Genomic DNA, 23,481 nt, shown 5'->3' on the forward strand with positions numbered 1-23,481 from the left:
GTGACAGTAGTTGTTATGCTAAATTCAATGTTTGCTTTAAAAAAAAACAAAAACATGGCACTTACCTTATGTTTAGTAAAAATCAAGGATATGCTTTTGGCGGTGCAACAGTAAACCATTTCACTCATGGGAGGATAAAATATTAATAATTCTGTGCCCTGTCCATCAGAGGTAATCTGTGAATGCTGATCTAACATCGAAAAATTTAATTGTCCTTGCTTGATTTCATGTGTTTTGACTAAGAAGGCTCTTAACTGCTCATGTCCTAAGAGTTGTGATGAGACAGGTTAGAGGGTGAAATCAGAATAAAGAAATAAGGAGATAGGAATTTAAGGCATCAATCTGTAAGTTTGTGAATGAGCAGATTTCATTTTCACTGCAGATAGACAGGTTATGGTTAGGAAAGGATGGGAAACTTCTGAGTGTCACTTGATAGCCAACAACCCTAATGACCTTAGTGAAATCTCTAGTTTCCAATCTTTTAAATTTTTTCTTTGGTTTTCCAGAAAAATAACATCATCTATCATCATAATATTGCTTCCTATTTTCTTTTCTTGATTTATTTCATTGGCCAGCGCTTCTCCAATAGTGTTAAATAACAGTTGTGGGTGTGGGCATTGACCCTTTCCCCAACTTCATTAAGACTGCTTTGGTGTTATCACTTATAACCTTGAGGTTCAAGATAGATGATTTTGTCTTTTTCAGAAAGTACCCATCTGTTCCTGTTTGTTTGTTTGTTTGTTTTTTAAGGTTTTATTTATTCATGAGAGACACAAAGCAAGAGAGAGGCAGAGGCATAGGCAGAGGGAGAAGCAGGCTTCATGAAGGGAGCCTGATGTGGGACTCGATCATGAGACTCCAGGATCACAACCTGACCTAAAAGCAGATGCTTAACCACTGAGCAACCCAGGCATCCCTTAAGTTGTTTTTTTAATCACAAATGGAAAATGCCTTATTTAATTCCCATCATATTAATGTGATAGGTGAGCACTTTTGTTCATCTGCTAACATGATGAATTATATTAAGATAAATTCGTATCAACAGGTGACCTAATGTTGAAGCACCGGACACAGTTTTCTAGGGGTGAAGTGAGAGGATAGGCCATGTCTGCTCAGCTTTCTCCTGGCTAAGAAAGGCATGACCAATAGATCACATACACTCATTCTTTCTTCCCCGCAGAGATAGAGTTCAACATCACAGGGAATTACGGGAGTCCCGTGCACGTAAACCACAACGCCAACTACAGCTCCATGCCCTCCCCAGACATGGACCCTGCTGACCGGCGCCAGCCTGAGCAGGCCCGCCGGCCCCTCAGTGTCGCCACGGATAACATGATGCTGGAGTTTTACAAAAAGGATGGGTATGAACCACTGTCCCTTTCTCAGCATTGGGGGTCAAGAAGGGAGGGGTGGGGAGTTAATACCAAACTGGATTTGCCAGGGAAATTGCACTCTCTATCAGTGGTGTAGGCAATTTGTAGCAATTAAATTGTTTCCTCTGTGCTGTTTTGATTGAGTCCCTTGGCTTGCTTCCCTTGCTCTAGGGGCAGAGGTAAGTGCAGCTGAGCCAATGGTTGTGATCCATATTAATTACTTTTCATCAAAAGCAAAAAAAGAAGAAAAAAGTTGTTCAGCAAGGGAAATTAAAAGAAATATGTGAACACTATTTTCACTCAAAATTTATAAATGTATGTCAGTTCTCAAATCCCCAAGGGTTTTTTTCACCGACAATGGCTCTGCTCATTGGCATTCTTCAGCAAAATTTGTGCAGAAGCAGCACTTTGAATGCATAATCAAACATTTCCAGGTTTCGTCTCTTTAAAACAACAAACCTAAAACTTGAAGCAATCTGAATGTAAAATCCTTCCAAGGTTTTAAGACTTTCCCCCCATCTTTTCTGATTGACACCTACACCTATTAGTATGCGGTCACCCCGGGGACTCATAAATACCTTCAACTTAATATTGCACAAGAACGACCCTCTCGATGTTCCTATACAAATCAGTTTACGTAACGTGTAACTGCATGATGTGATTCCTGAAACAAATAAAATGGGTATAAACATGTTTCATAACAAACACAGCACAGCTGATTCGCAGTGAGCGTCAGCCATGGCAACCGGTCTAGGGATTGTGAACACCCCCAACCAGAAGGCATCGGCAAATGTGTCTTCCGAAAGGAATGGGTTGCATTGTTTGCTCCAGCAAGTTCGTTGAAACTCTGGTTAAAAATTTAAAAGTGCTTAAAAAAATAATTTAAAATTGCTGCTGTAACATAAAATTTAACAGCTGGTCTTTCAAAATGGGCCAGGAGCAGAAAGCACTGAATGGAAATCTTGGAGATTCAGGCAACCACCTTCTGCCTCCCTGAAGGATCACGAGGCAGCCAGAAAGATCTGCTTGCTCCAAAGGTTTATGGTCTGAAGAGGGTCAGAGGGAAGGTTGAAAACCAAGAATTGTAGAGGTGCGTGAGTCTTACTTGTTCACCGCTCTTGGTTTCTGAGTGGAAGCTGGCACTGGGGACCTGGACCTATGTCCTGGGACGATGGAGGCATGTTCACAAGGGCTGGCATCCCTGCTTGTCCCCTTACCCAGTGGAGACACTTGCTGTGTGAGGCAGCCAAGGGGTTGTTTATCTGCTCTGAGCTGTTGGTTATTGTTGCCTAGCTAATGCAGAAAGAGGAACGGAAATTCCTATAAGTTAGGGAGAGTAAGGGGAAATTTCCTTAAATCTTAAAAAAAAAAAATTATTTATTTGAAAATGAGTGAGTGGAGGGTAGGGCATTGGGAGAGAAAATCCTGAAGCAGACTCCCCTCTGAGTGTAGACCCTGAAGCTGGGCTTGATCCCAAGACCCTGAGGTCATGAGCTGAAATCAAGAGTGGGCTGCTTGACTAACTGAGCCACCCAGGTGCCCCTTCTTAAATCTTTAAAAAGAGCATATTTAAAATCCAATCTTTACATTGTGAGAGAAATACAGAAAGACAGAGAGGAACACATCCGAGGCAAGTGCCTCGGATTTTGTTTTTAATCTCCGTTTAAGCAGCTCTGTTCCTTTGAGAAGTATGTCTAGCCAAGGAGATACCCTGGAGGATGAATTCCAGTCCCGGCTGGGTTCTGGAGAACTCCGTTGGTCCTGGTGTTTCTGCATCTGAGGTGTGCTGCTCTGTCCTTCCGGCCAGACCCCATCGGATTCCCAGAACCCTGTGAAGAGTGATCCAGATGCCATCTACGGGAATGTTACAGCTGTGGAATCTTGGAGCAAAGTTCACTGGCCCGCAGAGTACACAGGCAGATGCAAAAACTTGAATGATGATTTTTTTTTTTTTTTAAGTAAGCTCCATGCTGGGTGTGGAGCCCAGTGTGGGACTTGAACTCAGAATCTTGAGTTTAAGACCTGGGCTGAGATCAAGACTTGGACGCTTATTAACCGACTCAGCCCCCAAGGTAGATGCCTCTTGAATGATGACATTTTAAGCAACTGCCTCCTCTCTGATGACGATGGGTCATTTGAGAACTTTGTAAATGGTTTGCTCATTCTGCATACTGTTCGGATTTAAAGCTGAAACTGCCACCATCTACATTAAGGGTATAGGGGATGTGTCACATAAATTTTTCTTGCACACTAAATGGGGATAGTTTGTGTGTTTTAAAATTTGTATTAGACATGTGGAGGGCTTACTGGTGTGGGGTAACCCTTGCTCAGTTGTCTGGGTACTGGCACAGGTGCTTTCAGGTACAGTAAGCTGATGGATGATGATCAGTTTCTAACCAGCTTTCACAGAAACAGAAATCGGAAGTTATAAGTGTCTGTGGGGAGAAGAAAGCAATTTGCATCAGCTGAAGTCCCTGTGCTATTTTAGCAACAGTAGGGGAATTCTCTGCATTTATCCCATTTCTGAGCTTTTAAAATCTATGAGACACGTTTTAAAATCTTCCAATTACCCTCTTGAAACACTGACAAAGCTCGCTTAATGAAAGCACTTTGGTCAAGTTAAAAAAAACAAAACAATTGTATATCCATAGATTTACCTGAAAAAAAGGAAAAACTGGCTCAAATTTGGAAGAAATGGTAGGTTCCCCATCAGTGCCAGCAACATTTTCCTGGCTGATGGCTGTTACGTCGTCATTCATCATACAAAATGGTTCACTCCCATCCCAGCTCCAGGCTTTGGTACTGCTGCCTTTGATTCAGGATGACTCAGGAAACGGAGTTTCTTTAGCAAGACTTGGAGGCAGATTTTGGAGCTCACATCGACCTTTCTCATTACTGTGGTAGGCAGATTAATGACCCCCGCCCCCCCAACACACAAAGATAGCAGCAGGTCTTGAATCCTGGAACCTGTAAATATTACCTTATTTGGGAAAAGGGTCTTTGAGATATTAAAATAAGGACTGTGAACTCAGGGAACCACTCTGGATTACCAGGGTGGCCCCTAATACAGACACATGTATCATAAAATGCAGAGGAAGATGTGACATTTGCATGCAGAAAAGGAAAAACGTGAAGATGGAGCAGAGAGAGATTTAGAGATGTGGCAGCATGCCAAGGAATATAAGGCACCAGAGACTAGAAGAGGCAAGGACCAGCTTCTCTCCTGGAGCCTCTGGAGGGAGCACAGCCCTGCTGCCTTTTTTTTTTTTTTTTAAGATTTTATTTATTTATTTGAGAGAGAGCAAGAGAGAGTGAGCACGAGTGGGGGGAGGGGCAGAGGAAGAGGGAGAAGCAGAGTCCTAGCTAAGCAGGGAGCTGGACGCTGGGCTCGATCCCAGGACCCCAGGATTAAGACCTGAGCCGAAGGCGGATGCTTCACCAGCTGAGCCACCCAGGCGCACCACCACCCAACCCAGCTGCCATCTTGATTGTAGACCATTGCTACTGACTTTGGCCTTCTAGCCTCCAGAACGGCGAGGGAATGGATTTCTGTCATTTACCAATTTTGCAGTACTTGTTACAGCAGCTGCTGGGACCTAATACATCCCTCCACCGCAGCCGCACACCAGAAGCTTCGTGGTGAATATGGCCCCAGGTGCTTGGTTCTTGCCACACTGAGGGTTGAAATCTAACCACACTCTCTTCGACTGAGTTGGTCTCAGTGACATAACTACCCGAATGTGGTAGAAGGAATGTGCTGGATCACAAAGATTATGCCTTGTTGATTATGCCTGGGTCTCTTGAATACTCACGCTTAGAACCCAGTTCCTCCCTATGTGGGAGCCCAGGCAGCCGCTCAGAGAGAAGTTAAAGCCCCTGGCCTTCCTCCCCAGCTGAGCACCGAGCTGACAGCCAGCACCCACTTACCAGCTTTCTGAGGGAACGGTCCTGGAATCCTCCTTGCCAAGCTGAACCACCTCAGCTAGTGCTGGGTACAGTACATGAGCTGTGCCTGCCAAACTCTGCCTAAAGTGTGGATTTGCGACCCAGATAAATAAGCTGCTTCGTTTCCAGGCTGGCTCATTACACAACAAAAGCGAGAACAAGCTTTAAAGAAAGAGGGCTGCTGTACTGCAGCCCGACCCGGTTCTCCGAGGCTGCTCTAATTGCCCTGGGCTGGGATTCAGGCACTGGTGCTTTTTAAAAGTGTCCTAGCTGGTTCTAGTGGTTCTTCTCGGGTCGAGAAGCAGTGAATTGCAGAAAGATTTTGCCATTCTGAGTAAGGAATTTGGCAGGGATATAATTTTTAAAAATTTTTTCAAAACTTTCCTACACTAGTCATTGAGTGTTGGTGTGACATACGGGCTGTCCTGACTGCCAACACTCCAAGCCACAAAGTATTGATTAGGTCACCCAGTGTACCCGGACACCCTGTGTAAGCTCCAGCTGAGAAATTTTAGGGTACAGGTTACTATGTATTTTTAATGCCTTGTTTGTATTGGCTTTTTGTTTTCTATAAAATAGCAGTATCTGTTTCATGGATCATTTGTCCCAAATAATACATGAAAATAACCTTGTGGATCCTTTCTACTTTTCTGTCAATGGCAGAGTGTTATCCCTGGTCCCATCCAACAGTTTTTTATGTGAGCCCTACTGCCTCCTAAAGAGCCAAGATGTCTACACTCTCTTGCGCATTGGTCAGGAGGGCCCTAAGCATTTGTCTGATGCCTCCATTGGCTGTGTCCCTGGCAGTGTGAACAAACTCAGTTGGGATTGGTGAGAAGCCAGTGGACAAGCCCAAGGGCAAGAAAAGAAATTATGCCAGTGATGGAGTCTCATTCCTCATTCACATCTCCACCCAATGGCTATTGTCTTCCCCTTTCAGCCCCTTTCTGCCTCTATTCCCTGCCTGCTGCCAGCTGTACACTTCAGAGACCTCACCAGTACCGCCACCACCATTCCATATGCTGCCCATTTGCTGCCTTCTGGCTCCGGCCCTTGCTCTCCATTCTTACCCTACTGGCTGACATCAATCCCACTATGCCTGCTCAGACCTACTCTCTTGAGTCCCAGCAGGATGGCAGTGTGTCCACTGAAATCCCAGTGGCCTTGGCTCTTTATACCCAGAAGACCAACACACAGCTCTCAAGTCTTGAAACCTGACCTGCCTGTCGCCATTTCCCTTGTGCCACAGTGGTCTGGTCCTCAGAGGTGCTCTACTAGAGCCAGTTGACAGCCACCCAAAAAATCCATGAGGACCTTTACACCAGAGCCAGCGATCCCCCTTAGAGCTCAGTTCGGTGTGCAGTGCATCCTTCACCAGTGCTTGGCACCTGCTCTGCAATGGGTCTTGTCCCACCCATCTGGACCTTCATCTGGATGTTCAGTAATTTGGAATAGGTGCCTTTAATTGGGAAGGCTTGGGAGCAATGTGGATGGTGCCCTACGGAATACCAGTGGAACTGGTCATATTGGGTTGGGAGGCAACAGAAACCTGGGATCTAACGGCTCCTAAAACACATGATTCAGTGCACCCAAATCAGGTCATTGAGTGTATGATTTCTTAGAGTCCATGACACATTGTCACGTGTCACAGATCTTCATAAGGTTGCCATGGCATGCTTCGTTTCCCAAATTTATTAAATCAGAAAGCCTGTGGAACCTGAACCTGTCCAGAGACAAGCTTATCTAGAAAGTCATCCTGGGTACCAGTGGGAAATTTGACTCCTATTTTGGGTTTGCATTGGCCAAGTGGACCTTTTTAGAGATATATTCTTGGCCCGGGCCCCCGCTCAGCTTCCATGTCGCCAAGATTTATGCATTTATGGATGCTGAGTCTGCGGAATGCGGCCAGATGACTCCAGCCTTTATTTGTTCTGGGGAGGTTAAGGAATTTTGTTGTTATATATTTAAGAAAGGAATTATCTATCCCTGGAAGAACTGGAAATTACCTGATTCTGGCCTTTCCCAGGTGAGTGTAGGCAAGGCTAAAAATGAGCCTTTCGATTTTTAGGTTTCCTGACACTCACCATCTGGTGACCCCACAAGCCCCTACCACTGCTGCCTGGCCCCTAAGTTTATCCTAAACATTCCCTGAACTTACAAGTCTTCAGGAGATGCTTGGGGATCTTTCCAAATTCTCCAGGGTCTACCATCTGATGCAGACGCATTTCTTGTCTCCTCTCTCTTGGCTGGCCTTTGCCAAATGTAACTGCTTTTCAGAACAGAAATCAAAACCTTCCAGATCTCCATAGACTTGAGTACTTTAAAACCATGTCTTAGGTAATACCCCTGGCTAGATTGTTCCTGACCGGGATTCAAAAGCAGACGTGGCAGATGTCTGCCCTATAGAGGGGGGAGAAAAAGCAAAAAGCACCTGCTAACCCTTGGCGGTCCACTCCCTAGAACGGTTCACAGCAGCCTTCTGCTCCACGATAAATGCATTCTTTCTGTAGATGCCTGTTCTTCTTGCAGCTGGATCTTCCATCTTTCAGCTTTGGGCTTTTATTCTTCCCTCCCTCCTTCCACTGGGGCAGCCCTTTGTCTCTCTTAACTTTTAAGGTTCTGGATCTCATGGTGTCCCTGTGTGGCCTACCGGAGTACAGACTTTAAAACAAGAAAATCGCTTCATTTCCTGCATCAAGGAGACAAGTATAGGTCTGACCTTTCTACTCTCTTCTCTATGTACCCTGTGGGAGAAGAAGCTCCTCATGTGAAAGAACCCTATGAACATTGCAGAGTATGAACTTTGGGGTCAGGCGCTCTCCGAGTTCACATTCTGGCTACGTGACCTTGGGAAGGTACTTAACCTCTGAATGCCTCGATTTCTTTCTATGCAAAGTAGAGACCTAAGAGTGAGCATCAACTTGAGAGTTGTTTTGGGCAGTAAATAAAGTTTTACTTATGAAGTGTTTAGAACATTGCCCCGCATGGGGTAAATATCAGCTGCTTTGAGTACATGGACTAGGGTTTTGAGTGACACTGTCCGTTTTTCAGATCACAACACGGCTGGGTGTACTTCTCCATGAGGCACACCGACCAGTCCCTTTCTTTGCCATGGTGCCACTAAAAGACACCATGAATATCTGTCTGTCTCCACCCACCCACGGGTTATTGGGCTAATTCTGCAAACACAGAATACACAAAAGCCAAAATGGACTGGCTGAGGACCTTGGAAGGTGGCAGGAGAGTCCCTATAATGTGATATAGAAGGCCGTCTGGAGAGTGAAGGGTTGTGGCCATTTCTGCCTGAGTCTCCTGCTCCCTGTTGCAGGTTTTGTTTCCCAAAGAACCTTCCAATCAAGACTACCTTTTTGGTTTCTTCCCTTCTTTCTCACCCAGGTGACCTGGGCAAAAGCAGTAAGACTTAAAGAAAGAAGAGGATCCCCTCTTTATTTTTCTATGCTTAAGCCTAGAGTCTTCCAAGTAGGCTTTCCCCTCCTCTGAAACCCATGCTGGCCCATCTCACCAAATTCCTGGAAGACACAGGAACCTACCAAGAAGGAACTCTATTCCTTGTCCGTTCCCCATACTTCTATCAGAGAACCTACCCTCCCCCCAATATTTGGTGTTTTGTTGGGAAGGGAAGATAGTCTTATGGCAAACCCTGGAAATCCAGATAGCATGACCCAGATGGGGTCTTCCCAATATCTCCATCTCCTACTGGCTTGATTCGCTGGCACAGTATGCTTCTGTCCCCCTCTTGTCAGCCTGTTTTAGGCTTAGGTTCACTACCTCTATTTCTTTCTCCATGAGGATTAAAAAAGAAATCTGTACCTGGCACCTACAAGAACAGAGCATCATCGTTGTCAAGGCTACCATTTGTTGGCTTCTTAGTAGGTGCCTGGTATATTGTATACAGTGTTCTGCTTGTTTTCTACAACCCTAAGGAGGAGGGGTCACTATTACTCCCATTTTATAGAAAATGATCAGAAGAAACTAGATGTTAAGGAACTCATCCATATTACACAGTAATGAGAAAATCTGGGATTCAGACTTCAAATCCCTCCTTTCAAAGCCTGTACTCTTGGGCTGTGCTACTCCCCTGAAGCTTTGGGGTGAGGTCACCCCATTGCCCAGCTGCCACTCCAACTCCACACAATCCACCTGCCAAGCTTTTATCCTCTTCCTTCCATGAAGATGTCATTTGATTGTCTGTGTCCCCAACTTGCCAACCCATAAATACCATTTGCATAGCTAGACAGAGTCCTTAGGGGGCACACCCTGTGTCTGCCATCCCTCACACACCACCATGGCCCATCACGTGGCCACAAAGCTTCCTCCCCCAGGTAAAGGTCCAAGAGTGTGCTATACATGTCTTACCACTCAGGCACTGATAAATGACCTTCATGGCAATGCTGGAAATGGATTGGGAGGTATTAGCCTCTTTCTGTAGATGAAGAGCTCTACTGAGTCAATGAATGGTTTAACTGGTTCTAGAGACATGGATGATTCCAAAACCTATCCTATGATACAGTCTGTTACGAAAGGTACAAAGTGTATCCTGTGATAAGTTCCATGCAACGATAAGGTCCCAGTAGACCAGAAGGAATTCAACAGGGTAAATTATGCCTCAGTAGGACCACCTTGCCAGGGTGAGGAATTGTCACCGGGTTTACCCTGTGTGCATCCCAATGATGAGCGGCTGAGAACGGCTGAATTCCCTGCCCTCTTGGCTCTTTACCCTAAAAGACAGGAGTAGGAGACAAGCATCTCGGGGCCAAATGCAGGCACTCCTCTCCTGCCTCCTTGCTCCCACCTCCCACAGGACCCAGAAGAAACCAGAAGAGAGACTCACCCAAGGTCCCCACCAGGATTCTGGCACACGCTCCTGCTTATTAATTTCCAAACCCTTTGCACCTTAGAGCTGCATCCTGGCCTCTGGCTTCTTGCTGTGCCCTGGATTCATCTCTAAAGGGGTCTGAAACCAATTCCTCTGAGTTTTCTCTAGAAAGCAATGGGCCACGGGAAATCTTTGACATCCAAACTGGCCCGAGGTATCTGGGCAGTGACTTCCGATGAACGAATTGTTCTTCATTAATTGCACTTGCATTTCAGCCCTCTCTCGGTAAACACAGTTTCTTGATTCTGGCTATTGTTGCTTCGTCATGTGATAAAACAGTGAGCAGAAACTTATATAACCTCTGGGTTGTATTCCATCTTCGGAGAGCTTCCCCTCTTTGGCAGTGGTGCCAAGCAGTTTTACAACTTTTGTCTTCTGGGTGAGTTTAATGGAGATGTTCAAACATTTAAATAGTCCATGTATTTTTTTAATATATTTTTAATTGAGTTTGATTTGCCTACATATAGTATAAAGGCAGTGCTCATTGTTTATTTATTTTAAAGATTTTATTTATTTATTCATGAGAGACACAGAGAGAGAGGCAGAGACACAGGCAGAGGGAGAAGCAGGCTCCGTGCAGGGAGCCCCATGCAGGTCTCGATCCCGGGACTCCAGGATCACGCCCTGGGCTGAAGGCAGGCGCTAAACCACTGAGCCACCCAGGGATCGCCACGTCCATGTATTTATACCAATTTTTTTTCTTAAATCAAAAATGCTCCACCAAGAGCCCTGCCTTTGTGATTGATTCACTGTGTAGAGGTTTATATTTTCTTTTTGAAGAGATCAGCGAATGTTTGATGCACATGCGCTGTGAACGCAAGGTGCTGCCCCCCCTAAGAAAGGAATTCGAGCTGGGAGAGTGGGGATTGCACAGGGCACAGCGGTCTCTTTGTGAAAGCTGAAGTGTATGCTCAGCTTTTTAGTTCTGGGCTGCTGATTCTGGCCACTGATAACTTAGCAGGTCTTGCTCAGTCCGTGCCTCATGCCCCGGCTGGCCGCTTTGCTTGGTAAACCAGATCACCGGGGAGCCTGGTGTCTAGGTTGCTGCTGCTTGAAAATGCCCTTGGAAGTAGATGCCATCCCCCAAGAGCTCTGATCCCGGAGCCCATGCCTGCCCCACACTCCCCGCACCCCCCTCCCCAAATGGGAAAGGTCTAAGTGAAGGAGCATAGGGTAAGGAAAATGAAGTGATACCCACCTCCCCTAGGGCTCCTTCTGTTGGACGCCGTGGCAGGCATTGTGCATGCGTGTCACCCTCGCCTACCACTGCACCAGATGGTCCCTACCCCACGTGGAATATTAAGCTTCTTGCACTTCTCCTCCTGATAAATTCTGAAGCCCATAGTTTTATAGTCCCTTCAAATGTCAGGGGATGCAACTGGATCTCGTCCACAAGTTGTGCCTGGCCTCCAAGAATGATTCTGGATCTACTGTAGAAGATGCTTATTTATGGTCCGAGAGTCCTCAGATGCAAGATGACTTGAATGCTAGTGGGTCCTGGAAAGAGAGACCCAGCCCCCGAAACCCCCCAGCTCCCCCAGGTGTGTCTTCCGAGCTATGCAAGGGAGGTGAGAAATAGCAATGACAATGACACTAGACATGAGTGTCATTGGGCTGTCCCCATCCTAGCGCATGCTGAGCTTTTAGTGCAAACCTCTCTGAACCATGCTGCAGGCTGCATCCCACCGCTTATTTCCTTAAAGGACTCAAATCCTGGCTGCTCCAACCAGTCTCCAAACTTGAACGCTTTTTGTTTGTTGAATCTTGCCACTTGTCTCTAAGGTAAATAAATGCCCGTGAGGGTGGACAGAATTCAGAGTGTCTAGCTCTGTGCCTCTGACCGTTGTGGGTCGAAGTAAGCACCCAATCGCCCTCATACCCACGCTCCCACTGTGCCTCTACCCGACAGATGCCGACGCTGGAAAGTTTCATTCTCTGTGTCACCTCTAGGACTGGAAACGTTAGGTCTTGGCTTAGTGAAGGTCTTGACTTCACAGTACCACAGTTCCTCTTGCCTCCTAGGCCAGAGGAAAGACTTAATAGCCTCCTAAATCATGTAACGTGGAAGCCAGCAGGTGGCTATGTCGACCAATTGTCTGCTATGACACCCTCTACTCCTCAACCCCCATCTCCACACACCCCAATATCAAAGCTCCAGCTTCTCTCTTTATTCACCTTGGAATAAAGGACACCCCCTTCGCCCCAACAGAGCAGTCACTGTAACTAGAGAGGCCAGCTACATTGGAACAATTTCATGGCCCAGGAAAAGCCCCAGGCCCAGACCCTGACCTTGACGAGAAAACCTGTGTGTCCAAAGGAAGGCATAGTTTTTTTGACACTAATATCTGTATGTTTCTTGTCCCTGCAGCCTTAGGAAAATCCAAAGGTACGGTATCCTCGGGTAGCTACGAGGCCATGTTCAATCTCTTGAGAACAAAGCAAGCCATGCCTTAGTGAGCTCTGCCAGAGAGTGAATGTGCCGTGTTTGGTTGCTTGGCCGACTTAAGGGAAGCTGTGTCTCCATCGTTAAAACAATCGCAGCGCGGAGTGACCTTAGGGCTGGTCAGCCCCCTACCTGCCGGGTAGAGGGGCGGGTGTGGCCTGCAGAGGCTGTAGCTCTGGCCAGGGCCCTGGGGCCAGACCAGGAGACCGACTGGGGCCAAGTGCCAAAAAAAAAAAAGGATGGATATTTAGTTGTCTCCCGCTGATCAGTGCCTCGGTCTAGTGCGATGCTGCTCCCTGGCCCCCTCCCCTCCTCATCCCCCCCCCAGCCCTGCCCTCCTCCACCCCCCACTTGGGGGAGGGAGGGAGTGCTCCCAGAGGGGCTGCATTCTGCTCTGGGCACAGCTTGGATTCCACGCGCAGATCCCGAGGCCAGCTGGCTTGGGCAGAGGGTGGAAGCGAGCCGCCAGCCGCGTGCGCCCGGGGCTGCTGGTGCTGGTGCGCGGCGGTGGCCGAGCAGCGTCGCTTCCCGGGGCCCAGGAGGGGGCTGCGGCTGCGGCTGCGGCTGCGGCTGCGGCTGCGCTGCTGCTCCCCGGCGGCCGTGCTTGAGTGTGTCCGCTGCGCGGGGGAGGGCGCCTGCCCCTCGTCACGCGTGGGTAAGCGGGTGTCTTTGTGTCCCTCGCCAGCATGGGCGTGAGGGTCATGGACACGTCCTGGGTGGCTCGAAGAGGCTCCTCGGCCGGCAGGAAGGCGTCCTGCGCCCCGCCCACCATGCAGCCCCCCGCGCCGCCGCCCGCCGAGCTTGCCGCGCCTCTGCCATCGCCCCTCCCGGAGCAGCCCCTGGACGGCCCCGCGGCGCCCTCGCTGTCGCCGTCGGGCCTGGGCCTCCAGCCCGGGGCCGAGCGCACCAGGTAAGCGGGGCCGGCCGGCCCGGGGCGCGGGACGGGGCGGGTTGGCTGCGCCCGCTCCGGGCCTCCGCTCCGGGCCTCGTGGATGCCTGGATGCCGTCACCACCCCCGCCCCCGCCCCCGCCCCCGCCCCCTCCGAGCATTCGTGTTTGGCTTTCTGCATCCTGCTGGCACGGAGCTAGTAGCTCCCAGCCCCTCCCCTGGCGGCCCCCACCCCACCCCGATTGTCAGATGGAGCCCCAGCTTCCGAGAATAGCATCCCCCAGCACGCGTGCAAGGTGGAAACTCGCTAAAGCCGTGAGTGTGCGAAGTTGCCAGCTCCCGGCTCCCCTTCCTCTCTGCCTGCAATGACTTCCCCGTTTTGAAATCCAGGAAAACCCAGGATTGCCGTAACTTCTCCCCTTCCCTGCTCTGCCTTTAGATTCATAGGAGCTGTTTCCCCTGCTTGCATGGGTGCAAATCAGGAAAGGAGTGGTGGTCATGGGGTCGTGGATGGGGGTGGCCTGGGGACCGGGGCAGCCTGCCCCGGGGGTTGTGTTTCTGTTCTTTCTGGGAAGAAGAAAGCTAGCAAGCTGGTGGTGTCACTAGTTCAGTGAATGTTTGTGGAGGACTGAGTCCAATCAGAGATGAAAGGTGTGACCGAGGGCCCGTCCCAGTGTGTAGATGCGTGCTGACACATAACAGGGCGCATGGGCCATGTCTGGCCCTTCTTCCAAACGGGCATCCTGGACGTGGGATGACCGACACTACTTTGCTGGGTATTTCTATCTGCTCTAAAACAGTTTGGAGAAGTGGGAAAGCTACTTCAAATCAGATGCCGATGTGCATTCTGTTAGACGACACCACCTCCCCCGTCATGGCTCCTGCTGGAAAAACTTTGGAGGCTTTGGGAAACTGAACCTTTTCATCTAATTTTTTTTTAAAGATTTGTTTATTTTAGAGAGAGAGAATGCGCCCAAGAGAGAGGGGCAGAGGGAGAGGGAGAGAATCTCCAGCCAACTCAGCACTGAGCGTGGAGCCCAATGTGGGGCTCCATCTCATGACCCTGAAATCACGATCTCAGCCAAAACCAAGAGTCAGACACTTAATGGTGCCCCTTTGCCCAATCTTTGTACACATACACTCACACACAAATACCAACTCCCTAAATGAAGGGATTGTAGGGCATTTGTGGGTTTTTTCCCCCTTTAATGAATAGAAGGTACTTTCCCCATGAAATGGGTCAATGATAAAGGGAAATGGATAGTCAGAGTTCAGGAGGGGGGAGCTGATAGTGGATGTGCTTGGGTCATTGCTGATGGCTCCAGCTCAGGGCGAGAGAACGCCAGCCCTGGCTGGGTGCTCACTAGGCGTCATTCCCACTTGGGAAATGATGCAGGGGTGGGAGAGCAAGTTCAGCAGAGAATCATCTCCGTGGCTCAGAGAGGCTGACGAGGAGGAAGTGAACAGGTAGGAGACCTGCTGGGACCCTTCTGCTTTTGCACCCTTACTGGCTTTGTCCTGGTTTTCTATCTTACAGTCAACACTTGGTGCTAAACATGATTGGATGTAAAAAAAAAAAAAAAAAAAAAAAAAAAAAGCCTTGAGAGTCGCTCACGGGCAGGGAGCACCACCTACTAGCTCAGAATAATTAGGAGTCATCCACATTGCTCATACTGTCCCTTTTTCTTGGGTTCACCAGCTCTGAGGCTTTCCCTTGGGTGGCCACGTTCTTGTCTCTCCTCTACCACTCCTTTTCTCTGCCCATATGGTTTCCTCCCAATACAAATGGGTGTTCCATTGGTGTTTTTTGGTTTTGTTTCTGTTTTCTGGACATTTGCAGTTAGATGATGTCTCTTCCAGTTCCTGGCTGCCTGTTATGCATCCCCCCTCCCCCTAAGAATGGTAGGTCCTCCCTTCCCTCTGGCTCGCTCCAGCCTCCCCATTCTTCACCCAGGCCTGGCAGCCCTTTCCAGCCAAGTCCAACCTCTGCATCCCACTCCTCTGCTTGGCATTAACTCTGCCCCCGAACTCTGCCTCCTGCCCCTTTGCACCCCAGCTCAATGAGTCACCCGTCCCCAGAACTGACCTGTCCTCAAGCATGTCCTGAGCCTCCTCCATCGAGTGCTCCTTGGTAAGCCCTGTATACCCCACCTCTCCCACCGGGTCAGCTGTGCCGATGCTGGAGAGACAGCAGCAAGCCTCCGTAGGGAAATACTTGTTTCTCTGGTGGGGGGCTTGCATCAGGTAGGCAGGAAAAGGATGAGCTCTTGGTTCCTAGTCTTGTCAATCCTGAGGAAGGAAGAAGAGTCTGGCAGGCCACAAGAGGCTGTTTGCTTATTTTGTGGCGTGTGTGTGTGTGTTTTAATATTTTCTTTATTCATGAGAGACACAGAGAGGCAGAGACAGAGGCAGAGAGAGAAGCAGGCTCCCTGTGGGGAGCCCAATGTGGGACTCGATCCCAGGACCCCAGGATCCCAGGATCATGACCTGAGCCAAAAGTAGATGCTCAACCACTGAGCCACCCAGATGGCTGTTTTGTATTTTTTGTTGTTTTAACTGCCTCTCAATGGTGGTAGAGGCGGAGGGAAGGGTAGATAGATATTCAGCCTTAATATGTGAGTGCCTGGTGACTTTGGGTCCGAGGAAGAATAAAAGACAGGTATTGGACCTACAGGTTGCTTTTTATGAACAGCACAGAGAAAGGAGTCGCTCTCCAGACCCCCTGGATGAAATAGGTTTTGGGGAGGGAGGGGGCAGTGGCCCAGGTGTGGTTTGATGCTCACCCTAAGGAGAGAGTTTACTGCGGCCTTGAACGTGACATTGTCTTCACTCCTTCACTTAGGGGAAAACTAATTGAACTTCGGCTTTGGCTGCCCCAGTCCTGGTCCCTGCTTCCCCCCATCCTTGCCATACCCCATACCCTGTCGGGAAGGGGCGGCATATCTCTAGCTCTTTAATATCTGGGGCCTCTAAGTAAATTTAGAGAAGAAATGGGCCCTGCATGTTTTCATAGGGAAGGAAGTAGCCGTTGCAAAGGATTTAGGTTCCTATCCGCCCCCATGCCCTACTAGAGGGCATCAGAATCCAGGTGGTTTCCAGCAGGGGCAGCAGGTAGCTTTCATCCTAATTTGCCAGGGGCTGCCTAGAACATAAGTGGGAGGAAGAGCAAGCACCTTCTGGGGGGCTCAGGGTGGGCCTGGGGGACATCTGGAGCTCAATTAGCAATGTCTGCTGTGGAGGGATGTTGGGGAGTGAAGACGTGGCTGTATATTTGCTGTCCCTGTTCTGTGGAGTGGGGTAGGGTGTCTGTTAACATGTACTGTATCCTTAGGACTCCTGGCAGAGAGGCAGCAGTGAAGGATGAATCCCCTTTGGGACACCATGACCCAGGGTGTCCCTTTGTCAATTCAAGGGATGCCAGAGGCCCTCCTTGCCATTGGCCCTGACCAATGCCCCCCCCCCCCAAAGCCTGAAGGGCTGGGACCTGAATGGGTCACATCTGGGAGCCCTATGGGGGACTGGGTTAACCCTCCTGCCTTCTGGGACTGACATCCAGGATGGGTCCCAAAGGTGCACCCCTGCTTGTGGTGCAGGTCAGCAGAGAACCGCGGCCACGAAACCAGGCAGTAAGCCCTCGCATAGCTCCGTGACCCTGGGAAGTCCTCTTGGCTCTGGTATGCTGGAGAGAGCTGGCCATGAGCGAGTGCCAGGGGCATGGAGATGGGAGCAAAACCCAGGTCCCCGGGGCCCACAAGGGGACAGTCACCTCCCAGAGCATCTCTGACGGGCGTGGGGCAGACCAGAGCTGGCCCAGAGAAGCCCGTGGGGTTGCGACCCACGGGCTGGTGCTGTGCCTGCCTGAGTTCAGGGGCTTTCTTGTCTTGTGTGCTTCTGTTCCAGCACTGCTAAAAGCAAGGAGCTTTCTCCAGGATCTGGGCAGAAGGGGAGTCCAGGCTCCAGCCAGGGGACACTCTGTGCAGGGACGCAGCCAGGGGCACAAGCAGGCGCCAGCCCCAGCCAGCCGCCCCCAGACCAGAGCCCTCACACTCTTCGGAAAGGTGCGTAGGTCACTGTGGCCCCTCACGCGGTCTTGGGCTGGGGGAGAGCTCTTCACGCTGCCTGCATGCTCCTTCTCCTCCATCAGCATGGACATCGAGAGCCCGTGTGACTTCGTGAAAAATCCCTAGGCTGGGCGTTAGAGCTTTAGGAAGTTAGCCAGCTGCAAGAAGGACCACATCTTCCTTCCTCATCTCGCTCATTTGGACAGCGGGCTCAGTCAGGGTGTACATGGAGCACTGCCTCCCGTACCCCTAGACCTCCGTGCAAGTGTGCTTGCCCTGGATGACACGTGTGTCGTCCATGGACCCCACCAGGCCCTCACCATTGCCACTTAAGGTGCTGTGTGGAGTCCTGTGTGGGAGCCCCCTGCCCCGAGCCACAGCCTGGTGCGGCTGCCTCTGGGGATCGTTTCTAGAAGGGTGACACAGAGGAGGGAAATGGGATTGTTTCTACAGGAGTCCTGGCCTTCGATGTTTCTGTTTTGGAAGGCTGAGAATTTTGACACTGACCCTTGGGCCGCCCGACCCCGAATCTGCCATGGAACACCCCCCCCAAGAGGCCTAGTTATCCCCCCTGAAGTGAGACCCTCCAAAAGTGAAAGACCTGCTCCGTGGGCACATTTCATCAATGGGGAGCTGCCTAGGCTCTGTACTTAGGCTTTCTTGTTTGTTTTCATTTTCTATTATCTCCTAGCAAAGGCTCGAACTTGGAATAGCAGATTTTTTTTAATGAGATTTTATTTTCTTTAAATATTTTATTTATTCATGAGAGACAGAGAGAGGCAGAGACATAGGTAGAGGGAGAAGCAGGCTCCCTGAAGGGAAACCAATATGGGACTCGATCCCAGGACCCCAGGGTCACACCCTGAGCTAAAGGCAGGCACTCAACTGCAGAGCCACCCGGGCATCCTAAGCAGGTTGTTGAGTATGTTCTCAGCTGAGGCCTTTCCAGCTTTCAGTCCCAGGATTTTCAGAATTAGGGTGGTTCACCTTATCCCCACGTGCTCTGCAGCAGGTCCCTGCTGGGCTCCCTGGCTCTGGGCTGCAGGGGCAGTGCCAGGCCCTTTCATATCTCCCTTGATTCCCAGTCATGCCTTGGACGGCCTACAGATAGGTTTTGAGGCCCTAATCTGTGCAGAGCCCTGTGCTGGACATCGAGAGTATAACAGAGCGATGGGCACAGCCTCTCCAGAGAAGGAGGTGTGGAACCAGGACACGATGGTGCTGTGGGCCACCCCCTGCCCCGGGACACTGTGGCAGGGATGCGGGGACTCCCTTCTAGACGTATGAGGTGGGATACGGCAGTGGCAGTGGAGCTTGAGCATTCCAGTTCTCTCATCCAAAGCCAGCAGGTCACCTTTGTGGCCCGGACACACTTTTCTGGCCATTTTGTATGCAAAGCCCTTAAGGCTCCCTCCAGCCCTGAGAGGCAAGGTGATGCCCAAGCCACGGTGTCCGACGGGGTTGACCCTCCCGTTTCAGGCCATTCCATGGCACGGTGGATGTAGGCAGGGAGTACAGCCGAGAATGACCCAGGTCCCTCCTCCTCCGAGAGGTGCAGCAGCAGCTCCGAGTCCTCCTTTGGGAGGTACCATCTCTTTTCCAGCTGCCACCACTGCCCGGCGCTTCACTTTTTGTAGGTTTTTAACGTGGTGCCGCCCCCCCTCACCCACACCTCCTCTGGCTTGTGCTGGGGAAGACATGTTGGAGCATTGGTGGCTTGGGGCTCCGCTGGCTGGCTGCCCCCCCTGGTGAGTGATCCCGGCATCAGCCACTGTCTGTCCTGAGCTCCAGGAGCTGGGAAAGCCCGCCCGGTCCTCGGGGTGTAGAGCCGAGAAGTGCTTTCATCGCGGGTCATGATTCCATGGTGCTTCCCACACACGATGCTAACTGCTACAACCCTTTGGAGAAGAGACCATCCTTCCTGCTGCAGAGAAGAGGTTTAGATCACCCGCTGGGGCACCCAGTGGTTAAGGCGAGACGGGGACCTGAGGTCACATTGGAGAGACCATGTCCTTGTCCACACTGCACACTGACGGAGCCCAGGGAGCTCACGCAGCATTGTTCGAATGGATTTTGTTCTATTGTGGGAGGTGGGAGACAAGTCCCTGATGCCTTCTTGAGCACCTAACAGATACTTTCTTCTGGACTTAGTGCTGTCCACAGCAGCCCTCACTTAATTTTGACACGTTAGTGACTGCTTTCTCTCTCTCTCTCTCTTTCTCTCTCTCTTTTTTTAAGATTTATTTATTTATTCATGAGAGACACAGAGAGAGAGAGGCAGAGACACAGGCAGAGGGAGGAGCAGGCTCCATGCAGGGAGCCCAACATGGGACTCGATCCCAGGTCTCCAGGATCACGCCCCGGGCTGCAGGTGGTGCTAAACCGCTGAGCCACCCGGGCTGCCCCCGCGGCCGCTTTCTCAAAATGTTTGTGCCTCGGTGGGATCTCCCGGGCATCTGATTTTGTCATTCTTACCAGCTCATTTTGAGTTAAAGGTATAGAGTATGTGTCATCCTGCAGCAGGACCAAGTGAATAAAAGGAGGGGAAAGAAGGCGGGGCCAGGGGGACTCCGGGCAGTGATGGGCAAAGTAACACACAGTACATCTGTAGAGTCTACACCCGGGGGTGTATGGGTCTGGAAGGAAAAACATGCAGGGTGCAAGTCCACAGGATTCAGAGGAAAGGGCGGGGCAGGAGAGAGAAGTCGAGGTGGGACTTGGTCATGTGTGGCTCTCAGGGATCCAGGAGCCAGCGAGGAGGGCAGGTTCCGCCAAAAGTCAGAGGTCCCTGTGCTGGCGTGCTCTGCACCACCGCCCCCGCTCTGGTGTGGCCAGGTGAGCTCCCTGAGCCTCGGAGCCACTGACCCCCACCCTCCACCCCTGCTGGGCCTGTGCCTCTGATGCCTTTTGCCACTGTGCAGTGAAGAGAGGACACTGGGCAGCCGGCCACCGCCGGTGCCGGGGAGCGTGTGCAGACCGTGGCGGGGGCCCAGGGGAGGAGGAGGGATTGGTGAACAGATGGGAAGACATGAAAACTCGCAGTTGTAGGTGAAATTTTTGAGAACTGCCTGGGCTGCTGGCTGGGCGGTGAGGGGGCGCGGGTGGGAGGTGCGGCCAGGCCAGGGCCGCGGGGACAGCCTGCGCAGCCGACGCCCCTGTGCTCCCCGTGTTTTCTCTTCCAGTTTCCAAGAAGCTGGCGCCGATTCCACCCAAGGCCCCCTTCGGCCAGCCCGGGGCAGGGACGGACCAGTCGGCCGGCCAGCCGTCCCCGCTCAGCCTGTCCCCCACCCCGCCGAGCACCCCGTCGCCCTACGGACTGAGCTACCCACAGGGGTACGCCCTGGCCTCGGGCCAGCTGTCCCCCGCCGCCGCCCCTCCCCTCGCCTCCCCCGCCGGCTTCGTGGGCGCCGCTGCCAAATCTCGGCCCACCCCCAAGCCCCGACAGAGACCCACCCTGCCGCCCCCGCAGCCCCCCACCGTCGGCCTGCCCGCCCCGAGCCCGCAGTCCGCGGAGCACCCGGTGCTGGATGGCATGGCCCCCGGGGAGAGCATGTCTACAGGTAAGGCAGCGCCGCCCGCAGGTGCATCCCCGCTGCCCGGCCCAGGACCGGCCTGCAGCCCCGGGATTTCCCCCAGTGGGATGCCCGCCGCCCACCCAGGGGTCTGGCTCTGTGCCTAACCCGGGGGGTCGAGCGCGGGTCGGAGGCCTTTGGGGCGCTGCTTCGGGAGGGGCTGGGGCTGGGGCTGGGTGGCGATCACGGGCCGCTGGCATCCGAGCACAGGTGAGGTGGTTGCGGCTTTCCTTGCGCAGAGTCCAGGCAGACACCGAGGTCCACGCCCTCATCTCGAGAAAAGAGCCTAAGAACCAAAGACATTTTTTTTCCCCTACTAATGGGAGAACCTTGTTAGAAAAATGTATTTCCAGCAATACTGACAGGAGGGTCGGTCGCAGGAAAGCTGCGTGGTTCCTCTGGTTCTTTGAGGAGGTTGGTGCTCAAGCTCACAACTACTCAGTTTAAAGTTTAAAAGTCAAAGATGGAGCTGCTTTCTCCCCCCAAAAATGCAAAAGTGCGAGATCGCAGACACGGCATTTAGCAAAAAACCGTTTGTTGGTTGGAGAAAGAGGATTTTTTTTTTTTTTTGCGATGTCTCCCCAGATACTCTGACCACACGACATTAGAGACTCAGGGCCTGTTTGTGGTGACCGCTGAAGTCTTTCTAGCGTTTTCCTCGTTCAGGGAGGTAGGCAAAGCCTTGGACTGTGTCTTGGCTTAGAACCAGCCCCACATGTCATCCTGTGGCAGAAGCCCAAGGTTGTCCCAAGTAGCAGGTGAGGCAGCACACACACCCCAGACACAGGCACTCAACACAGATGTCACACAGGTGCGTGCACTCCCCCACACACATAGACCCCCTCCCTGCACACACATTACACAGATACCACAGATTCACACACATGCATGCAAACCACACACACACACACCCCTTAGATACATGCATGCACACACCATACACAAGTACATGACACCTATGCAGATACCACATCCCTGCACTGCACCACATACGAGCATATGCCCACACATCCACGTGCTTCAAAGGGCGGGATGGTCCTAGGTCCGCTGGGATTTCGGACAGTGATTGTACTTGCACCCCTGTGTTCTGGCCCAGGAGTGAGGTTTTTCCCCTTGATCGGATGGAATGGGGAGCCTGTGGGGTTCAGCCTCTCATGCCTGGGATCAGGTTCATCCAATTGGAGGGATTGTGAGGGATGAGTCACATGTTAAATATCGTGGGGAGCTGCCTCTGGCTGTTCGGCTTCTTTAGTTTTGGATGTGATTCATGTTGAAGGTACAGCTGCTGACATCTACCCCGAGGCTTATAAGATATTAAGGAGATTCCTCCCCCAAAATGGACAGTGAGCACCACTTCCCACTGGTAGTTCTTCGGGGTGATGTGTACATCCCCTGTGAGCCTGGGAGCCGGAGGCACGGGTGACACCAAGAGCTCGAGGTCACCCCGGGGCAGCTCCTCCGAGCACATCCAGCCACCCGGGAAGAGATGTGGACGCGGGAAGCAGTGAGCACAAGGTGTCCCCGGGAAGGAATGGAAAGGTGGTGGGAACACCACGGGAGGAGGAATTGGGCCCAAAGCAGGCAGCAGAGGTGCCCCGCCTTCCCGAACGGCTGCCCCCCGCCCCGTGGTAGCAGCGCCCTGGCCCCCACACGTGGTGTGTCCGTGTTCTTTGGCAGCAGACTGTCGTTCTGTCCATCCACACAGGCCGGATGTCGGCCAGTGCAGCATCTGTGACGCTTTGGTGCGTGTCCCCCCCCCACCCCCGATTGTGGTACTCGGCATAGTTTTTTGTCTTGTGCTCGTTTCATCGTGTTTATTCCTTTCTCCGAATCCTGGCGTGGTGTTCCTGCAGCTGTGTGACATGAGGGCCGCTGTTGTGGATACGTGTGAGGGGGATTTCAGGGTAAGCGGCCCCAGCCCGCCGGGCCCCGGCGCTTGCTCGGCTCTGCATGTGGCTCGGACCCCCCATCCCCCCCACCCCGCAGCATGGCAGCTGTGCTCCGTGCCTCCCCTACCCCGGCCTCCGGGGAGCACCCCGGGACCCCCCCACTCATCTGGCTTTCAGGGGATCACTGGCCGCCTGGCATCTGGCTGGCTTTGCGCTAGGAGAGGGGAGGAGGTCCGCAAGCAGGCTTCCCCCCTCCCCTCCTCCCCTGGCCTTTGAGCCCCCGCCATCAGCGCCCTCCCCTCCATGCCTCTCCCTTTGGTCTGGAAGTTCAGGGCTAACGGGTCTGTGCTGCCCGCGGCGTCTCTGTCCTTGGTTGCCTGCCGCAGACCGAGCTGCCCGGCGCCTGCTCGCT

The 23,481-nt window shown here is 51.7% G+C and overlaps 1 protein-coding gene across 10 annotated transcripts in view; it reads left to right on the top strand.

Annotated features, from left to right (window-relative positions):
• Positions 1-23,481, top strand: part of ARHGAP44 (Rho GTPase activating protein 44) — a 168,575-nt gene that overhangs the window by 141,818 nt on the left and 3,276 nt on the right. For 2 of the 10 annotated variants that reach the window (XM_072730391.1, XM_072730396.1), the window contains exons 16-21: positions 1,181-1,361; positions 12,584-12,601; positions 13,344-13,568; positions 17,448-17,605; positions 20,791-21,168; positions 23,034-23,084. In XM_072730391.1, coding sequence (XP_072586492.1) covers positions 1,181-1,361; positions 12,584-12,601; positions 13,344-13,568; positions 17,448-17,605; positions 20,791-21,168; positions 23,034-23,041 — 968 coding nt within the window. In that variant the 3' untranslated portion in view covers positions 23,042-23,084. The remainder of the gene's footprint in view (positions 1-1,180; positions 1,362-12,583; positions 12,602-13,343; positions 13,569-17,447; positions 17,606-20,790; positions 21,169-23,033; positions 23,085-23,481) is intronic. The other 8 variants (XM_072730389.1, XM_072730393.1, XM_072730390.1 and 5 more) reach the window with 5 other exon arrangements.

Source organism: Vulpes vulpes, chromosome 12 (assembly GCF_048418805.1).
Source record: "Vulpes vulpes isolate BD-2025 chromosome 12, VulVul3, whole genome shotgun sequence".
Classification (NCBI taxonomy): domain Eukaryota; kingdom Metazoa; phylum Chordata; class Mammalia; order Carnivora; family Canidae; genus Vulpes; species Vulpes vulpes.